This window comes from Tachypleus tridentatus, chromosome 4, assembly GCF_004210375.1.
Source record: "Tachypleus tridentatus isolate NWPU-2018 chromosome 4, ASM421037v1, whole genome shotgun sequence".
NCBI classification, from domain to species: domain Eukaryota; kingdom Metazoa; phylum Arthropoda; class Merostomata; order Xiphosura; family Limulidae; genus Tachypleus; species Tachypleus tridentatus.
Window position 1 is genome coordinate 34,175,612 of NC_134828.1, and position 24,385 is coordinate 34,199,996.

General features: G+C 31.5%; 1 protein-coding gene across 2 annotated transcripts in view; it reads right to left on the minus strand.

Moving 5' to 3' along the window:
• Positions 1-21,827, minus strand: part of LOC143248815 (valine--tRNA ligase-like) — a 73,691-nt gene extending 51,864 nt beyond the window's left edge. The window contains exons 1-7 of one of the 2 annotated variants that reach the window (XM_076497590.1): positions 21,653-21,827; positions 14,445-14,478; positions 11,821-11,933; positions 10,507-10,634; positions 7,782-7,946; positions 5,362-5,443; positions 1,339-1,458 (exon numbers count right to left, since the gene is read on the minus strand). In XM_076497590.1, coding sequence (XP_076353705.1) covers positions 1,339-1,458; positions 5,362-5,443; positions 7,782-7,946; positions 10,507-10,634; positions 11,821-11,933; positions 14,445-14,478; positions 21,653-21,760 — 750 coding nt within the window. In that variant the 5' untranslated portion in view covers positions 21,761-21,827. Of the gene's footprint in view, positions 1-1,338; positions 1,459-5,361; positions 5,444-7,781; positions 7,947-10,506; positions 10,635-11,820; positions 11,934-14,444; positions 14,479-21,444; positions 21,566-21,652 lie in introns of those variants that run through there. The other variant, XM_076497591.1, reaches the window with a different exon arrangement.
• Positions 21,828-24,385: the final 2,558 nt, after the last annotated feature.

The following is a 24,385-nucleotide window of genomic DNA, read 5'->3' on the forward strand; positions in this document are numbered from 1 at the left end:
AACTTAAAAGGAGAACAATTATTATCTAATTAATTCTATGATGAGTTTTGTGCATGGAAATTCAACCAATTAGCAAAGGTTTGTAAAGCATCAACCTCAGAACACTTTTGTAAATCAGAATTCTTGGGTTCAGTTCCTGATCTAGGCAAATAGTTTTCTCACCTATTCAAAATTATCACAGTTGTGATAAATTTCAGTTTTGCTACTTCAAGCTCACAAGTACTTCATACCAGTCCAGTAGAGAAGTAAAAGTATATAAAATAAAAGTATTTAATACTACTGTACTCATACATGTACAGAAAAAATTATATCTTTTATTCTAAAAAATCTGAAAAAATAATTCTGTTGCTGAAACTACCAGTCTGTCCAGCAGCCATTAACTTCAACATTTAAACATTTCCACTTACATAGTTCACAAAATTTAAATATTTACTGATGTCATAAAATAAACAAGTTAACAGTTTAATGTTTCGATTTTTAGTGTTCTAAATGCAAACAGTCAAAACAACCAATATTTACAAATGATCCAGTTGAGTGATATATACACATTCAGATGACTAGTAAAGATATAACTGTACAGTCAAATAACCAAGAAAAATTATCCATGTGAAATTTAAAATTTTGATAAAAGATACTTGACACAATCATGTCTATACACCCAGAAATGGAGGTAAAGCCAAAGGTTTGTTTTGGTTTGTTTTGACTTTTGCACAAAGCTACTCGAGGGTTATCTGCACTAGCCTTCCCTAATTATGCAGTGTAAGACTAGAGAGAAGGCAGCTAGTCATCACCACCCACTGCCAACTCTTGGGCTACTCTTTTACCAATGAATAGTGGGATTGTCCATCACACTGTAATGCCTGAAAGACTGAGAGGGCAAGCATGTTTGGTGTAATGGGGATTCAATCCCGTGACCCTCAGATTACAAGTCGAGTGCCTTAACCACCTGGTTATGTTGGGCATAAAGCCAAAGGACAAAATTCACAACAAAACATGAGAATGAATGAAAAGCATCATAATGAAAAACTGTATTAAAATTAAAACCTTTAGACTTAAAAAAGTTTAGTTTTAAGTGGGTATTTAAAGGTTAAACCACATTCTGAAATCTTTCCATATGTTAAATTTCTATACAAATTAATAACATTTATAGATATTCACTGCAACAAATAATTTTTGCTACTGATCATAACATGGGAAAAAAAAAGGTAAATATTAGATGATGTTTTTAACTTTAGCAGATTTTTACAACATTGAGTAGTTGGTTAAAATAAATAATTTGCTTAAGAGAATTCTTTTCATTCAACTTTACCAAAAATCATAAGGTACAGAAACTCATACCTCAATGTCCGAGATAGCTGACTGTAATGAGCAACACCAGTTTACTAAGTGTTCCTGACGATAAATCATCCCTTCTTCAAACATACGTATAAAAGCTTCATTGACAGCAAAGGAATTTTTCTATAAAACAACACAGTTTTCTTTTAGTTGTTTAACACACTTTTAATGACTGTATCTAAAACATATTATTCAAGAGGGTTAAGACAATTATAAGCATAAATAATGATAAAGTTAATTAGCAAAAAATTATTCTTTCTACTTTTAACATTTTCTTTTATTACCATAAGTTGTAAGATACTTGTTCAGTTCTTTGAGCACACTTCATTGTTTTCAAATATAATAACTGATCAAAACTACATCATTTTTCCATCTCCTAATGTAGTGTGTAGGCATAAAAATGAATTTTCTACCTTCTCATTTTAATATAAAAATGTTCAAAATTTGTCCACTGCTCAGATACATAGCATATGGTCAAGAAAAATCATCAAGTTACTTTCACTATTGTCAAATGAGTGGCAATTGTTACTTTGACACAGCAAGACATTAATGTTTCAATAATTTAACCTGACATTTTAACAGTCTGATAGAAGATTTTATCCAATACATTTGTACAGAAACTTGACAGCAGAGATCTAATTTTCCAGTAAAAGTAACTGCTTTCCATGCTAAAGTAAACACACATTATGTACTTTAAGAAACTGTTTCCTGTATATCTGCACATTTGTATCCACTCTTTATTTCATACTGACTCAAAAAAGTTTAGAATTAGTCAATAACAAATATCTTTTCAACTCTCCAATTTATTTTTTTCTGCAGATCTATCTTGTAAATCTAAGGAAAATCAGACTGATCTGAAAATACCACACTAGAAAGCAACTGACAGACTTTGAAGGTGTGCTAGATGTAGGGCATCATAACTGAATGTACTATAACTGTACTGCAGGAAGGATGTTGGATATAATTCTGAATCTACCATGTGTATCTAAATAAAAATGGCAAAGTTTTAGTAAAATGTATGCATCTGTTGTATACAAAAAAAACAAATGTTTTACTAAAGTATATGTGCTCAAGATATGACTGTGATAAGTCAAAGTGATTCAGATTCTGACAATTTGGAGTGCATGGTGATGTTCATGCAAGAAATAACAATACTTGGGTTTATTGTACAGTTTGTATAATCTCTAAAACCTCCAAAATACATATCTAGTTTTTTCCACTATCCCTGTTTACTGTATTTATTCTCTTCTACCACACATTATCATTAACTCGGCAGTATGAAATAGAATGAATAGTTGATAGCTGTAACAAACAATATATCATACCATGTTCAGTGGCACTCTATAAAAAGATCATGATAGGTGCATTTTGACCTCATCTGTGACATAAAGTTAAGTGCCCTCATTGTAAGTTTATTTGTTGAGTTATAAAGTTATGCTATTTTGCTATTTGCAGAAATGGAATGTAGTAAAGAAAAGGTTTCTATACTAAATTGCTCACACTGTACAAAAATAAACAGTAACAAAGAAGCAATCAATATACAGTTTCAAGTACATGGGAGAACCTTTCTTTGATGCTTTATCTATGAAACACAATGGATAAAACAAAATACACCAACCATCTTAATAAACTGCAGTTTAAATGAAAATTCCAAAAGGTCAAATTCAATTAAAACAAGTGCAAACTGTGTTTACTAAATACAGTTGCCTCTACTAGGACTATACTTCATGTTCAAGACCCACACACACAGTTTGACTGTTTTTTAATTTTGTGCAAAGCTACATGAGGGTTATTTGCACTGGCCATGCTTAATTTAGCAGTGTAAGACTACAGAAAAGGTAGGTAGTTATCATCACCCACTGCCAACTCTTGAGCTACTCTTTTACCAATGAATAGTGGGATTGACCATCACATTATAATGCCCCCACAACTGAAAGGATGAGCATATTTGGTGTGATGAGAATTCGAACCCGCGACCCTCGGATTACGTATCGAACGCCTTAACCCACCTGACCATGCCGAGCCTCTGTTGAGGGAGACAAACCAAACTTTCTGATGTTAGCGTTGTAACTCTGAAGACTTACCACTGTCCCACCGTGGGACATACTTTCAGACACGGAATATGTGGTAAAAGGAAAATATCAAAATTCGCAATGAAACTGCTTCCATAGTAACAGTTATGTAAACTATATATTAATGTAAGATAAATCAAACTTACCAGGAAATTATTTTTATAATAACAGTTGTGGAAAGTATATATAACATAAATCAAAACTCATAATGTAACTATTTCAATGGCAACTGTTATAGAAACTATGTAATAATATAAGGTAGCTCAAAACCCGTAATGAAATTATTTTCATGGTAACAATTGTGTAAGTTGTATGGAAAATACATATAAAATAAATAAACACTCATAATGATATTATTTTCGTGACAACAGTTGTAAAAACCTTTATTTTTCACTACAATTGTAACAATAATTTTCGTCTATAGCTATGCATTAACACATTTGCTCCCAAACCTGTTTAGTCGATACTTTACAGGGTCCCACTGATCATTTTACCATTACTTTTTTTAGTAAGAGTGTATATGTAGCCTGCTGTGTACCAGTCAGTAAGTGGCCCTTTAAAAAGAAAATAGAGCACGACTCATTGGTGGGTCGTATGTGTTTTACTGGAGGACTATTACGACCCCTGGTGAGTCGGGTGGGAACCCACGCGTTAATAGTGCATTTTCTCTAACCCTTTTCACCATATTTACGTTAATAACTACTTTTAATCAATCAAAAATTTCAATGTTAAGTTTTTATAAAGTTAAACACGACAAAGAGTTTATTACCAAACTAGTCTTTATAAATTAAGCCATCACAGTGCTATTTACACTGGCCATCCTTAATTTAGCAGTGTAAGACTAGAGAAAAGGTAGCTAGTCATCACCACCCACTGCCAACTCTTGAGCTACTCTTTTACCAATGAATAGTGGGATTGACCATCACATTATAATGCCCCCACAACTGAAAGGATGAGCACGTTTTGGTGTGATGGAGATTGGAACCCGCAACCCTCAGGTTGTGAGTCAAGTGCCTTAGCCGCCTGGCCAAGCAGTGTGATTGACCTTGACTTTAACCAATCACCTTCAAAAAGTATTCAGACTAGAATTATACAGCTTTGAGCAAAATGTATCCATCCCATCTTGAGATTTCCTAACTACAAGATCAGAGTGGATGAAAAGAGGCAAACTAACACGCCCCACTTCGTTTCACAAAGCAGTAGAGGCATAAAAACATATGTAAAAACACTATATAAAACCAGAGAAAATATCCTTTGTAAGGTAATAAGATAACATTTTTCAGTAAGTTCATAAATCATGCTCAAACTTTCATTCAGTTGGCTGAAACCAAAACTCCCAAGTGCTCTTCACAGCTGTACAACTGTACAAATATAAATATTCCAGAGAATATTAGTTTGTGTGAGACAAACCATTACAGAGAACAAGATAATTCCATCAAACGATGTAAAGAAGCCTCTATACAAGTTATTTTTCAAAAGCTACGTTTGTTTTATAAATGTGACATAAGCTTTAGATAATACCATGTCTGTTTCATAAATATTTATCTACTTCAGAATAAGCCCTAGAGGATGTTGCAATATTCTCAAACTGCAAATGTGTAATATTACTCTTGAAAAACTAGAAGATGCAAAATAACTTTTTTGTTTCTTTATTACTAATCTTAGTTTCTGATAAAGCTGACGATAATACACTTAAATACACATTATTTACTCAATGGTGAATTAATTTATGTAAAGCTGTTTGAAAGATGAATTTTATTTGAAATCATTAAAACCCAGATATTTGGGATAAACATGGTACAATTACAATAACAACAGCAAAAGAACAACACAAGATTTTTTGTGCAAAGTCAGAGAGTTTTATCATATTGGGCTAAGTGAAAAAACCTGAAATAAATAATAGGGATTTATAACAACTGACATCAAACTTCATTCACTGTAATAGCTTACGAACCTTATCCATTGTGAACGATGCTCGGTTAAAATCAAGTGACGATCCCAACATCTTCAACTGTCGATAAATCTCTTCCTCTTTCCTGGTAAAAAAATGCTACCATCAATATGTCAAGAAAAAATTAAATATGTTGATACAAAAATAGCTCTAATTTAAAGAAAAAAAATGTGCAAAATCTATTAACTAACCTCCTTTCTTTACCAGTGTACAGCATGAAAAGTTAATATTTGCTGAAGTTGCTTTGTTCTTTAATCACCATAACAACATAAAAAAATTAGGGTTATGAGAGCTTCCAAAAATGAACTAATTTAATAAAGTCTTAATGTAAACTAAAATATTCATTAAGTTAACTTTAGCATCATTCTCTTAGTTCAACAAGGCTTGGTTTGAAACTTCCTGATTTTTAATATCTGTCTACATTCTAGACACCTCTCAAATGTTTTAATTATCAAGTACAGTTGGTGTGTCATTTTGAGTCTGAACATCAAGAATAAAACAGTTTAAATGTTTAATGTTTTTAAGTCTGATGAATATATTGAATGCTTCATGTTTAAGTAATGGAGAATTAAAGTATTCATATTTATAAAAAGAAGTCTTATTGGGAGCAAAATCAGTATTTTATCAATTTCAAATCCTCCAATAAAACCAACCCATACCTTTCATAAACTATATGACAATCTCATCTAGCTCCAAAGTATCTAAAATAATGAATGTATCAAGTTAACTCCATTAAAAAAAAAAGAAGTTCTACAGTCAATATAACTCATTAAAATCGTTTTGGGAATGCTTTCAAATTGCTGTATTATCAACCTAATAGTACAAATTTTGAAGAACAATCTGACATGACAGGGTTGGTACTACTGCTTGGGAGTACTGAAGGAGTCTTGCATCACCAAATTTCACTCTGGCCCACCCAAATTCATTTTCCCTAGCAATTTAAAATATTATATTATCAATTAGTTATATGATCTTTTTTTAAATCATAAAGAAGAGTCAACAAGCATCCACTGCCCCCCACATCCACTCCTCAATGAAAAGGGAGATGGAGTCCAGCTTATAACAGGAAATTAAGTTATTCATCCATATCCACCTTACACAAATCAAAGCTTAATTCACAGCTTTAAAGTAACATATACAGGGTTCAATTAGTCCCCTTTTATTACCCGGTGAACATATATATTTCCCTGGGTGGCCCAAGAATTTCTATTCCTCCAGTCACTCTGAAAAATTTGCATTGGTAGCCATTTCTGGTTATCTAAATTTGATGCATCATTTTAGATGAAATCCACCATCTCACCTTTAAATACCACTTAGCACCCTGATCTTCTGACTTGTGAAAATCAATAAACGAGGCTGCATTTCTTGGACAACAACAATACTTTGTATTACAGTGCATACACTGACCTAATTATTTCTCTGTTGTTGTTGGAAACAGTGTTTTGTATCATAATTGTAAGACACGTTACATGTCATTCTGTTTGTTTAAAATACCTCTAGCAATAACTGTCTTTTTCACCAAGCCTGTCTCCATATTACAATATTTCCAGGTGATCATTCTAGATGCATGCAGGTACATGTGCAATAGGTCACAGTTTACAAGTATGATATTCAATAGAGACAGTTACCAGTTTTGTTTCAACCTATGAATTCACCATTTACAGATTGAAAACTTCATTAGCTCAGAAACTGCTTCATAAAAATATTGATTGTATTTGCTTTGGGGACATCCCAGAATAACTGACATTCAAGAATGTTTACAAATGCTTTCTCATATCTTATTTATCACCATGGTTCATCATGCCAGTCTGAAAATCTAAAAGCTAACATACCATTGGAGAGGGACCATTGTATTATTTTATGCATGAACATGTAAAAACATGTAATATATGAATATATATTAATGTACATAATTTATACAAGAATTGCACTTCATGTTTATACATTTTGACAAAATGTATCTATTTAATTTAGGTTATATATTTAATTGAAAAGTGGTATTTGAATACTTTTTTTAATAGATTCTCCATGAAAGTTCATCCTGAAAAGTAACCTTTGAAATTATGAAACTGGTATAAGAAATCAATAAAGGAAAGAAAAAACAAAGAGCACATATTATAGTGTTCTGAAATTTGTATGTTTTTTGTAACATTTTCATGGAGAAAAATGACATTTACTTTTGTAGGAAAAATAGGGAGAAAGAATGTGCACAGACCAAACAAATCACTCAAGATCAAATATTCCCTAGTGGACTGATCATAAGCACTTAAAAAACTGGATGTTGATTGTACCAATATTAGCTTGACTGTCAAATGCTAAACTGACAAGATTCATTTGTGGTTAAATCTTAGACTCAAACATGTACTTTACATTTATCTACATACATACCTCATATCTTAGAAACAGAAAATACAAAAACATACTCATTTTTCCAATGGAGCACATCTTTTATGAATTGCTCTCGGCCAATTTCATGTCGTGATTTTTTCTTTTCCTTCCACAACCTTTTCTCCACCATTACTTGAGTGGCAATTCCTGCATGATCACAACCAGGAACCCATAAAACCACTTTACCCTGCATTCTGTTCCTGTATTATTACAACAACATAAAATCTATCAATTCAATGGTAATTTTTCTTGCTAAATATTGACTATTCCTAGTATCAAATACAGTGCATCAAACTCAACTCACAATAAGTTTTAGCTATTGAAAAGCTTAGGTAATTCTATTTTTATTAAAATTACAATTTATAATCAAACCTCATTTTAAAGTATGTTTTACAATATGCTGTGTATAACATGATTTATATATGTTACTAACTATTCTGATTTACCAATAAAAATATATTTTCCAAAAGCTACAAACATAAAATGCTGGTAAAATAAATACATTTATCATTTGCTCCCTGTACCACCTACACCTCCTTATTTGTAATTTATAATTACACAACATCTTTTAACAATCATTTGGAAGAAAATTAATACATCAAACTATTTTCTAATTTTTATACAATGAACTTTTACTTCATGTTAAGGAATTAAACTCATTAGACTGTTAAATATTTTAATCTGAAGTGTTTTAAAATTAACTTATAAAGAGTATATGGAATTTGCAAATCCATTAATTCATACTCCAAAGATAACTCATTCACAACAAGAGGATACATATTACACAACTGTTGCACTAGTCAACAAAATATAAAAATATACTCAACAATACCAAAATAACAAATTGTATTCCAACATAAAATATAATAAACTACAATTGGAAAACTCTTTAGTATTCTGCTTACTAATTCACAAACAATGTTTTAATCCATTTTTAATCCTTCCAAAAGGTAAAAAACACATACAAAGTATACCAAAAAAAGTATAGGGATTTAAACTACAATTATCAACAACAAAATGTATTAAAACAAGTTTTGTTGATTATTAGTCATTACGTATGAAAAATAATGTCCAATAGATGTCCACCACAAACTACTACACAAAGGCAAACTTTAAAGATGACACCTTCCTTTGCATAGGTCAAAATTTCACATGTAAAACTATTCATTTGTATCTCTATGTTATCTTCCAAATCCTATAGTGTCAATGACTTGTCAATATACATTCTTTCTTTAAAGTAACCCTATTTAAAAAAAAAAATAGTCTGCTGATGACAAATCCAGGAATTATGAGGTTTATGTTTCCGTAACAGATCATTCAACACTACCACTGTTAATGGAACCACCTACTGAAACCACAATTCCTACTGATGACATGTTCAAAAGATGCAAAGTTCTCGATGGTATGCTCTTTGAGGTACAGCTCTTTGGCAGATGTCACATGACCTAAAGAAACTGGTCATATCTCCAAAGACCCCTAGCCAATGAAAGTTGCTGGTGATTCTTTCTGCTATTTTCTGTGCTCTTAAGTGTCCTCCCATCTCCAAACTGGAAGCCAACTTCATCACTTGAGTCCAGTATTCTGTTGGTACTATAATATGTTTAACTTCTCTAGTATACATGCCTTGATCATTTGGTACAGCACTACCTTCTGGTCCCCCATACTGCAAGTCCTTTTTTGTTTGGTCTTGTACTCCACTTTCTCCCCAGCACTGTCCCAGAGTTTCTGGGGTGAAGTGTGTTTCCTTCTGTGCTTCTCAGAGTTCCCGTAGACCTACATTTTGGATGTTATTTTTTGAGACTTGAAGGGGCTTGATATCTTGCTTACTTATCTTTTTATGAGCTCTAAAAGTGGTTGTAGATACTCCATCTGTCTTTTTTCTGTCTGGTTCTTCCAAACTTCCATGCCAATCACCAAGTCATTGATGGTCTCCTTCATACAAGTGGCCTTGTGATCTCTCATGTAATATGGGGTGTCCACCTTTATTCCTACTATGAGAAACTTTCTCACTATCCCATCAATTAGCACACAAAGATGTATTTTTCCTATCATCTGGTCACTGGATACAAGACAGGTTCTCACTGTTCTCTACTACACCCAATGTTTTGTAGGACTTTTACTATGTCCCTGACTATCAATAATCAATTTCACAAGACATGTATTTTTGATCAGATTACATAAACTCGTTAGTGGACACAAAAAAGAAAAAAGGAAAAAACATAAAACAAATATTTTAATGATTACAAGTTAAAATTGGATTGATATATAAGGTATAAAAATAGTAATAAGCAAATATTTTACATACTTTAAATACACAATTTATACACATTCTAAACTATATAGTTTGTAAAAATAGACTCATATCTATACTGACTTCTGTGGGAAAATACTTCCTGAATTTCACTTATTCCAAGAACCAGAGTACAAATAGAATCAAAAATATTTTTCACAGTCTGAAAATGAATCAAAACACTAATAATATGTAACAAGTATCTATAAATCTGACAAAAGCTACTCAGTTATATCTACATCAATGGCCTACCACAGACACTGTACCTTCTCTCTTATTTTCCATTAGAAATGATTAACATCTGTGTACACAAAGACAATTTATCATTTCTATTTGTACAAAATGTTTCTAACTGTTGCAAATGTTTCATTATAGAATTGTAATTTTGGATCTAGAAATTTATGTGCATAGTATTCTCATTTTTCAATGAACATTATAAAAATAACTCCAACATACTAAATCACACTCACCATCGAACGATAGAATCCTGAATAGCAACTGTCAAAGCATGACCAATATGAAGGGATCCTGTCACATTTGGAGGAGGTATTACCATTGTAAACTGATTTTCATCTCCCCTTACAGCCTGATTATCCAACTAAAAATGTGAACTTTGTTAGAACTTGTTGTTAGTCAACTGTTTTATTTCTTACTACTATTTACTTAGATAACTGCAAAACCATTTTCTACTATAATTACATTTATTAATTCTGGCAAATTGGAGTATTTGGTACAATACTATGATTTTGATTGATAAAATATAATAAAAGCAATTACTATTTCATATTAAAATATTTCATCTCCTAATAGTTCAATATGTTACTGAAAACTTAGCACCTGCCAGGCCACATTCCTAATAAAATAAGGTACTTGTAAGTGATGAAAAGTTTGATCCTTGAATGTGACTGACCACCATATTACAAAAACATGCACCTAAACATAATCATCTCAAAGAAAGTGTGAAGGTGTTGACATTTAATCAACTAACTTGGTATATTCATGACAAGCACATAGCAAAATTTAACAAATACAGAAAAATGAGCTATAATACTATATGTCAACAATAAACACTTGACAACTTATTCAACTAATACAATCCAAAGAGAACTCCAATACAGTTTAGAAAGGTATAAAATCACTGCAAATCAAATGAGGTTACACAATGGTGGTCTAGACACTATTTATATCATCAACCATGATGATCATGGTTTAATTCAGGGGGAGTAAAGGGAGAACTCCCCTGTGCAAAAATTTCCCCCTGAAGTAAATTATTTTCCATTTTGTCAATTTTAAATTCTAATTCATTCACCCCATCCACCCCCAGCTTCACTTTAATAATACAGATCTGAAGTAAAAATACTGTTATTAAGCAATATGTGCTTAAACAAATATTTAGTTGAGTAGCATTCATTTTTCAATTGTATTGTTTGTTGTGTTTTACAACGTTGTTGCTTAGTTGAGCCTAATTCATATAGCAGATCTGTTTCCTTTCGGCCTTTATCTTCTCATTAACAAAACTGTTTCTCTTACCAAACTAAGTTCCATGAAAACAACTGTTAACCTTTTCTTCACCAGACATATTCTTGGTGTTTTGTTTAACTAGGAGTTGCACAATTTTACACCAGATAGTGAACATTGAACACAGAAACTATCAGTTCTATATAACATCAAGTGTAAAATAAAACCTGCAATTCTAACTATTAAACTAAAACCACTGCTAAAAACAATAAAAAGATTTAACATACACAAATCCTAGCAATGTTTACACACTAAAATATGTATACCTTATTTAACAAAACAAATTCTGGAGTGAAAAGTTTATATTTCTCCCACCACCTAAACCAATGTGCCTCTACAGCCTCAGGATTGTATGCATCAGGAAAGTTATTTCCAGTATCTGAAAACAAAAGGTAAGTCTAGTCAATCCAAAGGGATCATCAAAAACTGCTACACTTACATTCAAGTCTAGTTTAATTTGAATTTTCTTTATCAAGGAAACATGACACAAGAAAAAATTATGGGTATCACAAAGTATCGAGATATATGCTCAAGTTCTTATTCAAATTTTGAAATAAGAAAACATTAATACAGATAACCTAAACACAAATTTAATAGGAAAAAACAGGCCACCACATCACAGAAATGTTCCTTTGTTAAAAAGTTAATTTGAATAATTTGCAGAAGAATGACAGTCAAGAAATTCCAGAGTAAATTTCTTACACTGCTTCAAGTTCAATATTCAATTACTGAAGTGGAGGAGACAGATGTTACTTAAATCAATATATATTTTCATTACTAAAAATACAGTGAATCTCATATAAGTAATGCCATTTCTTTATATCTCTTAGGCTTTCATCAACAATGTACAAAATGCATGTTATACAGAAAAATGTCCTTTTCTCATATTTGTACTTCTGTTAAACTCTTAATTTCTACATTCATTACCAAACATATATATACATTCTAAATCATAACTACAGGCTTTAACTAAGCACACTGCAAAGTACTACAAATCATAAGTAGCTATTACTAAACACACTGCACAGTACTACAAATCATAAGTAGCTATTACTAAACACACTGCACAGTACTACAAATCATAAGTAGCTATTACTAAACACACTGCACAGTACTACAAATCATAAGTAGCTATTACTAAACACACTGCACAGTACTACAAATCATAAGTAGCTATTACTAAACACACTGCACAGTACTACAAATCATAAGTAGCTATTACTAAACACACTGCACAGTACTACAAATCATAAGTAGCTATTACTAAACACACTGCACAGTACAACAAATCATAAGTAGCTATAACTAAACACACTGCACAGTACTAAAAATCATAAGTAGCTATTACTAAACACACTGCACAGTACTACAAATCATAAGTAGCTATTACTAAACACACTGCACAGTACTACAAATCATAAGTAGCTATTACTAAACACACTGCAGAGTACTACAAATCATAAGTAGCTATTACTAAACACACTGCAGAGTACTACAAATCATAAGCAGCTATTACTAAACACACTGCAGAGTACTACAAATCATAAGTAGCTATTACTAAACACACTGCAGAGTACTACAAATCATAAGTAGCTATTACTAAACACACTGCACAGTACTACAAATCATAAGTAGCTATTACTAAACACACTGCAGAGTACTACAAATCATAAGTAGCTATTACTAAACACACTGCACAGTACTACAAATCATAAGTAGCTATTACTAAACACACTGCAGAGTACTACAAATCATAAGTAGCTATTACTAAACACACTGCAGAGTACTACAAATCATAAGTAGCTATTACTAAACACACTGCAGAGTACTACAAATCATAAGTAGCTATTACTAAACACACTGCACAGTACTACAAATCATAAGTAGCTATTACTAAACACACTGCAGAGTACTACAAATCATAAGTAGCTATTACTAAACACACTGCACAGTACTACAAATCATAAGTAGCTATTACTAAAACACACACTGCATAAGTACTACAAATCATGCAAGTACTACAAATCATAAGCAGCTATTACTAAACACACTGCAGAGTACTACAAATCATAAGTAGCTATTACTAAACACACTGCAGAGTACTACAAATCATAAGTAGCTATTACTAAACACACTGCACAGTACTACAAATCATAAGTAGCTATTACTAAACACACTGCACAGTACTACAAATCATAAGTAGCTATTACTAAACACACTGCACAGTACTACAAATCATAAGTAGCTATTACTAAACACACTGCACAGTACTACAAATCATAAGTAGCTATTACTAAACACACTGCACAGTACTACAAATCATAAGTAGCTATTACTAAACACACTGCAGAGTACTACAAATCATAAGTAGCTATTACTAAACACACTGCACAGTACTACAAATCATAAGTAGCTATTACGTAGTACCTATTCCCATGTGAATGGTTGTTAATGTGTTTTTATTACTAGCAAACATAGTAAATACTTATCAGAAAGGTGACTCACACTAAGAGCAGTCAGAAAGTTAATTATGCTACACAGTTTCTCTAATAATGTTAATCAAAATGATACAGTTTGTACTTACAGTGCTAAAGAAACTCATAAAGGCTTATATTGCATATAAAAAAAATATATGTTGATTTCTGGTTCTATTATAACACTGTCTTGACAAACTATCTGAGTAAAATTATACGTGTGTGTGTTTGTCTACCTTTTATCTTTACACATGTATATTGGAATTTATCTTAAACAGAGAACAGTTGATTTCCAATCTCCTGGGTAAAGTATGTTTAAATACATATGTACACACACTAAATCTCACCAAAGTTCTTAAAAATTCCCCAAGTAAGATAATTATTCTAGCTCAACAATATAATCAACTGATGCATACCTGAGCTTCCTGCAATATGTTCATTCCTTTTCACCTAAAACACAAGAGAATGATTTTAGTACAAAATAAGTACACACTAAAAAAATATGCAGAGAAAAAAATGTAAACTTTAATGAATTTATCACATTATAATACAAATTGCTGTAATGTCTTAACCCTTCTACTTCTTTCATGTTTCTTATAATGACATATTGTAAAACATATTAAATGCATTGACTGCGAGATATTTTTTTAAATGATTAATAAAATGTAATATTGTAAAACACATGCAAACTACCAAATGTACTATTAAAACATAACTGCAAAATAACAGTTCTGAAAATTTACATTTCTTTTGCATCACCATAGCAACTATACAAAACAGTGTATGGGTTTATTGTAGTTTTATTATTTCAGTAGTATAATTTTACTAGTTTATTAACAAAAGTATCATTTTACTACATAAAGTATATTATTTCCACAAGAGCCACCAGACTTTTTTTTTTTGACTATTTTAGAAATCAAACAAAAATGTTAAGAAACATGTGTTTAAACAATAAAACTTAAATAATTCTTTATAAATACTTTAAAAATATTTATGTCTGAGATACACCTTGCAATACTGTGAACTATGCAACAATGTACAGTTAGAACACCTTGAATTTATGACTTACAAAGGCTGACTAAAATACCACAGTCTGAACCTACAGTCAAGGGCAAAATCAACAATAAGCACTCTATTGTATGAGCAGCCACAATTCACCACCAACAAACATATCTTGTGCACATTACTGTAACTATGTATGTATTTAGTATGCAAGATAATTTGGAATACTTTTGCAACAATGCTGTTTCACTGTATGTAGCATGTAATGTAACATACAGACAAAAAGGGACCACTTAGTCCTTCAAGGTTGTCTATATACATCCACCCTTAAGACAAAGTAAAACTTAAATATACACCTTTAATTTTTTTTATGATTTACTAATAATCCCTTTTAACTTTAGTACAGTGTTTGCCTTGATCCACCACCACTAAAAGCAATTTATTCCATAAGCTAATTACTGTGTTATTTATACTATTTTTGTAAATAGTTTCAATCACTAGATGGCACAGAAATTCAGCTACTCAGCAATGAGCAGTTAAGATCCTTCCTAAATCAAGCTTCCAAGATAATTACACGAGCAACTGTAAAAAGATGTCACACTGAAGCTGAGATTTTTATAATTTATGTTACCTAATGTTAACACATCAAAAACTGATAGCAGTAGACCTATTTATGCAACAGACCTAGCATGATTTACTTAAAATCAAAATGTAGTAGTCAAACTATGTGCTCTATACTCCTTATATATAACATTTTAAAATATTAATTTGTAGCATCATACACTGTCTTCTCCTCACATCTGTATACACAACTCCACATTATTAAAGCTCCAACATGGGATGGTTTGTTCTCTGTATAACAATAGTCAAAGCATCAAAATGATAGTTAGGGACTGTTTGTAAGCAAGAGCAGTGTATATTGAAAGAATAATAATGAAAATAACCAAAATTCCCTATTGTTAAGCTATTTTTAATACATACATCCAGCTCTATGACTTTCAACTTGGTAACAGTTGTCAATTTTTCTAGCAAATGTGTACTTCTGAAGTTTCTTATTAAACCTGAAAGTCGCAGAAGCATACACACCAAGATTTTGTTGTGGCAACTGGAATAATCTGCAAAATAAACCAGTTGGGAACCTCATGGTTACTGAAACAACACTAGTGTCTGAAAGACTCTCAGTAAACCACAAGCAAATACAAGGTTGAGAAATCATCCAAAGCTGTGGAAGAATATCTTGTTGCAAATAATGCCATAAAAATGAAAAGATGCTGGCAACTACTTCAAGATAAAAGAGTCTGCCTATCTCATAGCATTTTACTGTTTATTGCTCTTATTTTGAACCTACTTATAGGTGACATCATGAAACTGAAAACATACTCCAAAATCAACATTCAGTACAAAGATATTATAAGGCATGTCCAAATGTTTCATATTTTGTGCTAATTACTGATAAACCAGAAGAAAAAGGAGAGATGAGGGTCATTCCATGTCAAATCATCCAGGGGGCTGCAGGTGACCCCCAAAGAATGCCTTGTAAAAATTCACATGTGCTCATCTACCCATATAATGAAAAGTTGCCAAAGATTAGATAAATATCTCTAATAGTTTCTGATTTACAGCCCTGTAAAATTTAGTTAACTATTTTTTATTTGTGGCAAATTCATTTTCGGGCAACTTTGGCTGCTTAAAGCTGCAAGAGTAATGGTGGTAGAAGGCTGAAATTTGCTACACTGACTGAATTAGTCTCACAGAATTCACAAATGGTCTCAAACCAAGTTTATCTCTCTTAGGATTTTTTCATAGTAAGGCAGTAAAATCACCTGAAAACCCAAAATTATAAAAACATTGGTTTATGTAATTAGCCATAGCTCTAAGACTTAATATGATACAAAGCTGAATTTTGTTTTCTACTTTTCTATAACATACCAGTTGATAAATTGGCAATTTTTGTAATTAAAAGTCTGTTAGATCTCCTGTAAAAGAATTTAGCTGCATGCAACTTTTTATGATTTAACTAAAAATAACCCTACTTCAGACCACAGTTTGACCATGTCAACAGTTATTCAGCCTTTTCAGATTTGTACCATATATTCTTACATTTCTGAATATGATCTGCAAAAAAAATCAAGATGGTGTTCAACCTACGTTTTGAGTTATAATTTTTTATACATGTATCCTCTGACTATATGTTATTTAAAAAAAAACATTCAATTCAGGTGTGTTACTGTGTGCAAATATATCCATACAATTTTTAAAAATACCATTCAGAATTTTATGAATCCCGCTGAAATATTCTAACCAGCCTTTCACAATTTTAAATAATGAAGTTGTAAGAAACAAGAAAGAATTAATTCATTTCGGAACAAATTTATTGGCATAACTAGTTAGATCACATGGCAATGCAAATATGTTGTGTATGTATTACAGTTATGCAGATATGGCTGAGTTTAAGATTCATAATATAATAAATACAAAGGTAAATCAGACACAAAGAGCACAGTGTTACAACAGGGGATAACTGAGAAAGATTATAGTCACACCAAACTGCAATAATCGTGACAATGAAATGTTTCAAAAACTACTTTGGCGATAAAGTAGCCTTAACAACATCAAATAAACATTGCTTTGTTCAGACAGCTTGAATAAATTTCTCAAATTTGAATTTGATTATGTTGAGATCACTTTGATGTAGAACATAGAGGCAAGCACTACTGCCTTGTATGGTAGGTGCACTTACCAGACAAAGAATATGTGGGAAAGGAATCCAGCTTTCATCTTTACGTGACCTTGCAGGCCATGAAAACAGTTCGTTTCTTGATTTCTTCATAAATGACACCAACACATCGGAATGTTCATCTGATCTATCTTTTATATTTCCCACATACCATTCATGATTGTATATGCATGCCACATATTTCCCTGGCTGATAATTGTCATTGCTATCATTAGACCCTATTTGAGCTGCTGCATCATCACTTTCATTGCTACTACCAACAGTTACAACTGTGTACACATCATCATCTGATAGCCTTCTCATGTACAATTTGTTGGTAGAGTGGAGAATAAAGCTATGATGTGATCTAATACCTGCCACAGTTTTGCATTTTTCATAGCACTCAAGTAAATCAAACTTTACACAATTCTGCAGGACTGAATCCTGATTGACAGAAAAGAACTGAATGCCCTGAATGTGGTCCTTTGCCCAATGGTACATATCAGAGACATTAAAATTTGATAATTTATTATTTCACACAACCTTGAATTTTTTGAAGATCATGTTCAGAGATGTAAGAATATATGGTAAAGGCTGATTAGAATATTTCAATGGGGTTCATAAATTATTTCAAAATTGTATGGATATATTTGCACACAGTAACACACCTGAAGTGTTTTTTTTTTTTTCACGTAAACAACATATGATCAGAGGATATTTTAAAAAATTATAACTCAAAAAAGTAGGTTGAACACCATCCTGATTTTTTTTGTAGATCATATTCAGAGATGTAAGAATATATGGTAAAAATCTGAAAAGGCTGAATAACTGGTGACATGGTCAAACTGTGGCCTGAAGTAGGGCTATGTTTAACTAAATCATAAAATGTTGCATGCAACTACATTTTTTTACAGGAGATCTAACAGACTTTTAATTACAACAATTGCCGATTTATCAACTGATATATTTTAGGAAATTTTAAAACAAAATTCAGCTTTGTATCATATTAAGTCTTAGAGCTATGGCTTATTAAATAAACCAATGTTTTTTACAATTTTGGGTAATTTTACAGCCTCACTGTGCAAATCCTAATAAAGATAAACTTGGTTTGAGACCATTTTTGAATTCTGTGAGATTAAGTCAGTCAGTGTAGCAAATTTCAGCCTTCTACCACCATTACTCTTGCAGCTTTAAGCAGCCAAAGTTGTCCGAAAATGAATTTACCACAAATAAAAAATAGTTAACTAAATTTTACAGGGCTGTAAATCAAAAACTATTAGAGATATTAATCTAATATTTGGCAATATTTCATTATATGGGTAGATGAGCACATGTGAATTTTTTCAAGGCATTCTGAGGGGGTCACCTGAAAAATTTTACAAATCTGGATGATTTGACATGGAATGACCCATGATCAAGTCTCTCTTTTAAAATGTCAATGAAAACACATTGGGTCTTCATTGTATTTTGCCTTATTATCTTGGTTCAAAAAACAAATATCTGCCTTCCAGTTTTATAACAATATCTGAGGAAGACATGTCTACTGTGGACAAAACAATCATAATCCAAAAACCCTTGAAACCGCTATTTTCAGAATAGGAGAAGAGAATGTAGTTTAGATTTCAGAACCTCTCATGACTTTCATAAGTATTTCACTGCTACGTTACCTACTTTAGCTATCTACTCTGAAGAGAAGCAATTTCTCAAAAAAGTGAGGAACTCGGATGGCCGAAAAGAGACACAAGTGCTGAAGAAAAAACATCTCATTTAAAGATGGAATTAAATATCCTATAGTAAGTTCCAACTTACAAAACTAATGAAATTATAATCTAACTTTAAGGTACTCTTTTGGAATACACAACTTATCAAATTATTATTATTATTTGCTAAACAAAAATTTGGACAGATGCAAATCATTCAGCAGGAAATTATGTTTTATAGAATCATTAAACTGGTGATGATGATAACATCTGTGTAGACCACACGCTATAGTATAAACATCTTCATAGATTGCACATTATTGTAGTACCAATAAGTCAAAGAGGTTATTCACTAAGATGTGGTGCAAAAATGTTTGTAAATCATCTCCACTGCATAAGACAAAGATGACTAGCTGTTGCTATCACCAGCCTTCATTTATTGTAGTGACTGGATGACACATTACAGTACAAACTTGTGCACTCCAGAAAGTACAGTAGACTTCAGAATAGTCATATCAATGCAATCTGAATATTTTGGCAAAGAAAACAGAGTGAAGACAACATTTGTAAATATACATATTCTACTTCAATTGGTCAAACTTAGGGTGAGCATAAATCTTCTGAAGGCTCATTCTTCTGATGGAATTACGTTAACAGAAAAAAAATAAGAAGCCTAGAATTAATGAAGACAAGACTGACAAAACAAATGAAAATGAGAACATTAAAAGAAGTTAATATTAAATTTCATCAAAGCAAGCTATCAAAATGAATCAGAATTTAAAATATATACACAGTAATAAGCATAGGTGATTAAACATTGTTCAGTTACATCTGTATCTGTATTCTCCAGAACAATTTGTGAAGTGATATAAAACAAAACTGTTTATTAATATTTAAAAGTTAACACCAATTGTAATTATGGTTAGGAACTTGATGGGCAATATAAAACATGTTTTAGTGGGTTGATGTTTAGTATTAACAAAGTCCCACCATTACCACATTTAATTAAGAAGTTTGTATTTTTAAATAGTGAAATGGAACATGGAGTGTTATTAAACTAATTGTTACGTATTTTACTGTTGCAAATATTTACAGAACGTTTCATTTCTATCAACACTCTATCGCTACACTGCACAATAAAAAAGTTTAATTATCAATATTTATATATTAAAACTGTAATTACTTTTAAAAATATCTCAACTGTCAGTAGTTATTAATGTATAAAATAAACTTCAAAAACAAAAACTTTTCCAACGCTACTATATTTGTAGGGAAACTTCAAAGTATTACCTACTGCCATGGGCTTTATATATTATTTGTATTATTAAAACTTTCAACATTAAAGTAAGTTTGTTATTTTACAGCTTTAACTTGTTTGTTTGTTTTTGAATTTCGCACAAAGCTACTCGAGGGCTATCTGTGCTAGCCGTCCCTAATTTAGTAGTGTAAGACTAGAGGGAAGGCAGCTAGTCATCACCACCCACCGCCAACTCTTGGGCTACTTTTTTACCAACGAATAGTGGGATTGACCGTAACATTATAACGCCCTCACGGCTGGGAGGGCGAGCATGTTTGGCGCGACGGGGATGCGAACCCGCGACCCTCAGATTACGAGTCGCACGCCTTACGCGCTTGGCCATGCCAGGCTACAGCTTTAACTAAAATTCATAATTATTTCGAAGTTTTTATTATTATTTATTTATTTTGACAAGGCTTTTACTTATTAATTTTTAAATCTTTCAGTATTTATTTCTTATGAATATTCATATTTCATAAAATACTGACCACTTTTTTCTCGTAATTGATAGCTCTAATGTGTGTGTGTGTTTTCTGAAAGCAAAGCCACATTGAGGACAATTGAACGCCTGATTTTAATGTTGTAAATCCGTAGATTTACCGCTGTACTAGCGAGGGACTAATAGTTCTCACCTTTGTACTTTTGCTTAATAATAATATTATATTTAAATTCTAAACGATGTTTAAAAATTAATTAATTACGTTTGCTCATCCAAAGGAATATCTTTCCAATTTTTTGTTATTACATTGGCAAAATATTACAATATATATTTTGTCTGCTGTCTAAACTGTGATGTCTTTATGATGGCAAAAAAGTGAAAATACAACCTAAGAACAAGCAGAAGTTTGAAAAGCGTCTTTTCTAATGGGGTATGAAAATGAACTTTTAATGGGAAAAATGTGTACTCACTAGTTTTTCATTTCCTAAGAACTTCCTATAACTAAAAGAAAAATTTCTTGAATTTCTACAACATAACCTACAACAACTAATAATCTTGAAATATAAAACTGTTCCCATTTTTTATACTGAACACCTTAATTAAATAAATCGTCTCAGGACTTGAAAAGTGAAGACCTCAAAGAGTATGTTAAAATACCGGTTTTGCAGATATGAAAGAATAAATGAAACTATGACTACATAGTAAATACCAATACGAACAAACTAGAGAACTGTTAAAGAATAAGAACACAAAACATCATTAGAACATTTTGAAATTAATGAAAATTTAATGATTTTTGACATTTTCATATTCTCGGTAAACTAAGAGAGAAAATTAGAATTTTCAGCTTGAATTGACAGTGGTGTATACAAATTCTAGCGAGGAGTAAAGGTGAAAGCATAACTTATAGATAGTTTTTAAAAAAATCTTTGCTTTCTTCGTCTTCACATATTTTGCCATTGGATAAAGTAAATTATATAATTCCAATGTAAACAATTTCGCCAGTAAATAAAATTTATCTAGTAAAAATTGTATAATATATACAATTAGCTGAATAATATAAACAGTAATAGTTAACATCACAAAACGTGGAATTTAAAAATTACATTTAATGTTATTAAGCCTAGATGGATTGGAGTAACTGATGAATTTTGTAAGCAACTAGTAGTACAGCTGTACGAGGAAGCACGAGTAGTCTCGAGAAAGCGTCACAGTTAGTTTTGTTTTCAAGAAGTTTTAAAAGATTTTTTTGAAAGTGAGCCTCAAAAAATAACTGTCTTTATCATCATTAATGATACAAAAAACATTTAGTTTCTATTTGCAGGACTATCTATCTGTTTACTTAACCCTAACGCTATATACTGTAATTATCATACTATTTGTTTTATTACGCTAGATGTGTTATTTCTGGACCATGGCTCTTAGACTTCCCAGAATTCGTTGAGCTAATAAAAATTTGCCATAATACAATTTGTAGAATTGTATGCGTTCAATGAACAAATGTCAAGTACTGCTGTGAGTGCTGAAATCACAGGTTTTTTTAAACAAAGTTTCGATGTACATACTGTGGCATTCTTTATTTGTGTTTCCATGAAACATTTCGATCTCTATCGGAAACTTTCCTCAGACCTGTGATAAACGTTGTTCAAAAACTTTCAACTTGTAAAATTTGCTCATATAAATATGCTTGAGCAGTACCTCTTCAAGAATTATTGTATGATAGTTGTTTCTTCGTGAATTATGGTCTGGTTGTCAGAAAGTTACGTAAACTCATTTACATGTTCTCCTTTATTTCAGTTTTGCTTCAGAGGGAAATGTATAAAGTACATAATGTTTTTACCGCTATATTTAATTTCTACCATGTGCAGATGATGAGAATAGGGTGGTCTTGAAATGTATCTCGTATAGCCCTAAAGCAACTAATTTTTTTCTGCAAGAAAAGTCCTTGAAAGTGAAACTACATAACACATGAATATCTTTTTAACTGTACAACTAAAATGCATATGATGTGAGAGATGGTAGTCTCAGATTTAAATGACTAATAAATTATCAAGCTGAATCTGTGAACGTTAATTAGAAATATGTTAATAAAAAACAGATCGTGGGCTCGAATCTCTTCACAGAATGTACTCGCTCTTTCAGTGGTGGAGGTGTTACAATGTGCAGTCAACTCCATTTTTCATTGTTGAGAGTCAACGGTGAGTAGTGTTGAATAGATGCCTTCGTGGGCCAGTCTTTCTTGAGTGTGTGTTGTGGGGCAAACTTCTTTAATTGCGTACCTAACATAAACATATAACAATTTCTAAATGACAGACAATGGACTGAACGTTTCAAACATATATAATATGTTAAGTTTGTTTTACGTTTTTCCAGCAAACCAAGGAAATAAACAATGGTGGGGTGTTAAAAGCAGCATGTCGCCAGCAGAAAAAAAAAAAATAATTTCAAAGAAATGACACAAATATGAAAATTGTAAGTACGGTTCAAGTCTTTATTGTGATTAATTAGTAAACACTTATGTTTTGAAAAATTTATTATTAGCTGATTGTCCCATTACTTTTCTCATATAAGAATATTCAAAATATCATGTCGCAGTAATTATGTGTTCTCTTTTATGGTTGTTTATTTTCAAGACAGTAATTACAAAGTTTTGATTAAATAAAACTATTAAGAGTCTACAATCAATCCAAGAATTATATAATTTGATTTGATCATACCCCAAACCTAGGGTATCAAGAAATATTTTGGGTATATCCATTTGGGGCTTGTAATAAAATTATTTGTTGTTGTTTTTTTTTAATTTAAGCCCGTGATCTCATTTACGCATATATCCAGAGTAGATTCTCAAATTATGTCATTTTGTCATATCGTTGTGTACAAAAGACAGGACTTTTGTTGTTATCACGAATTGAATGGGTTAGAGTAAATTGCATTATACTATTAAATTAAATGAGCGTAAAGTTACGTGAACTCTTTTACATTTTTTTCTTTATTTCATTTTTGCTTCAGAGGGGAATATATACTGTATAGAGTACATAATACTTTTACCGCCATAGTTAATTTCCACCATGTGTAGGTAATTAGGATAGGGTGTATTTGAAATGTATAGTCAAAAAGCAACTCATTTTTTCTGTAATAAAAGTCCTTGAAAGTGAAACTACATAACACGTGAGTATCTTTTAAGCTGTGTAACTAGCATACAA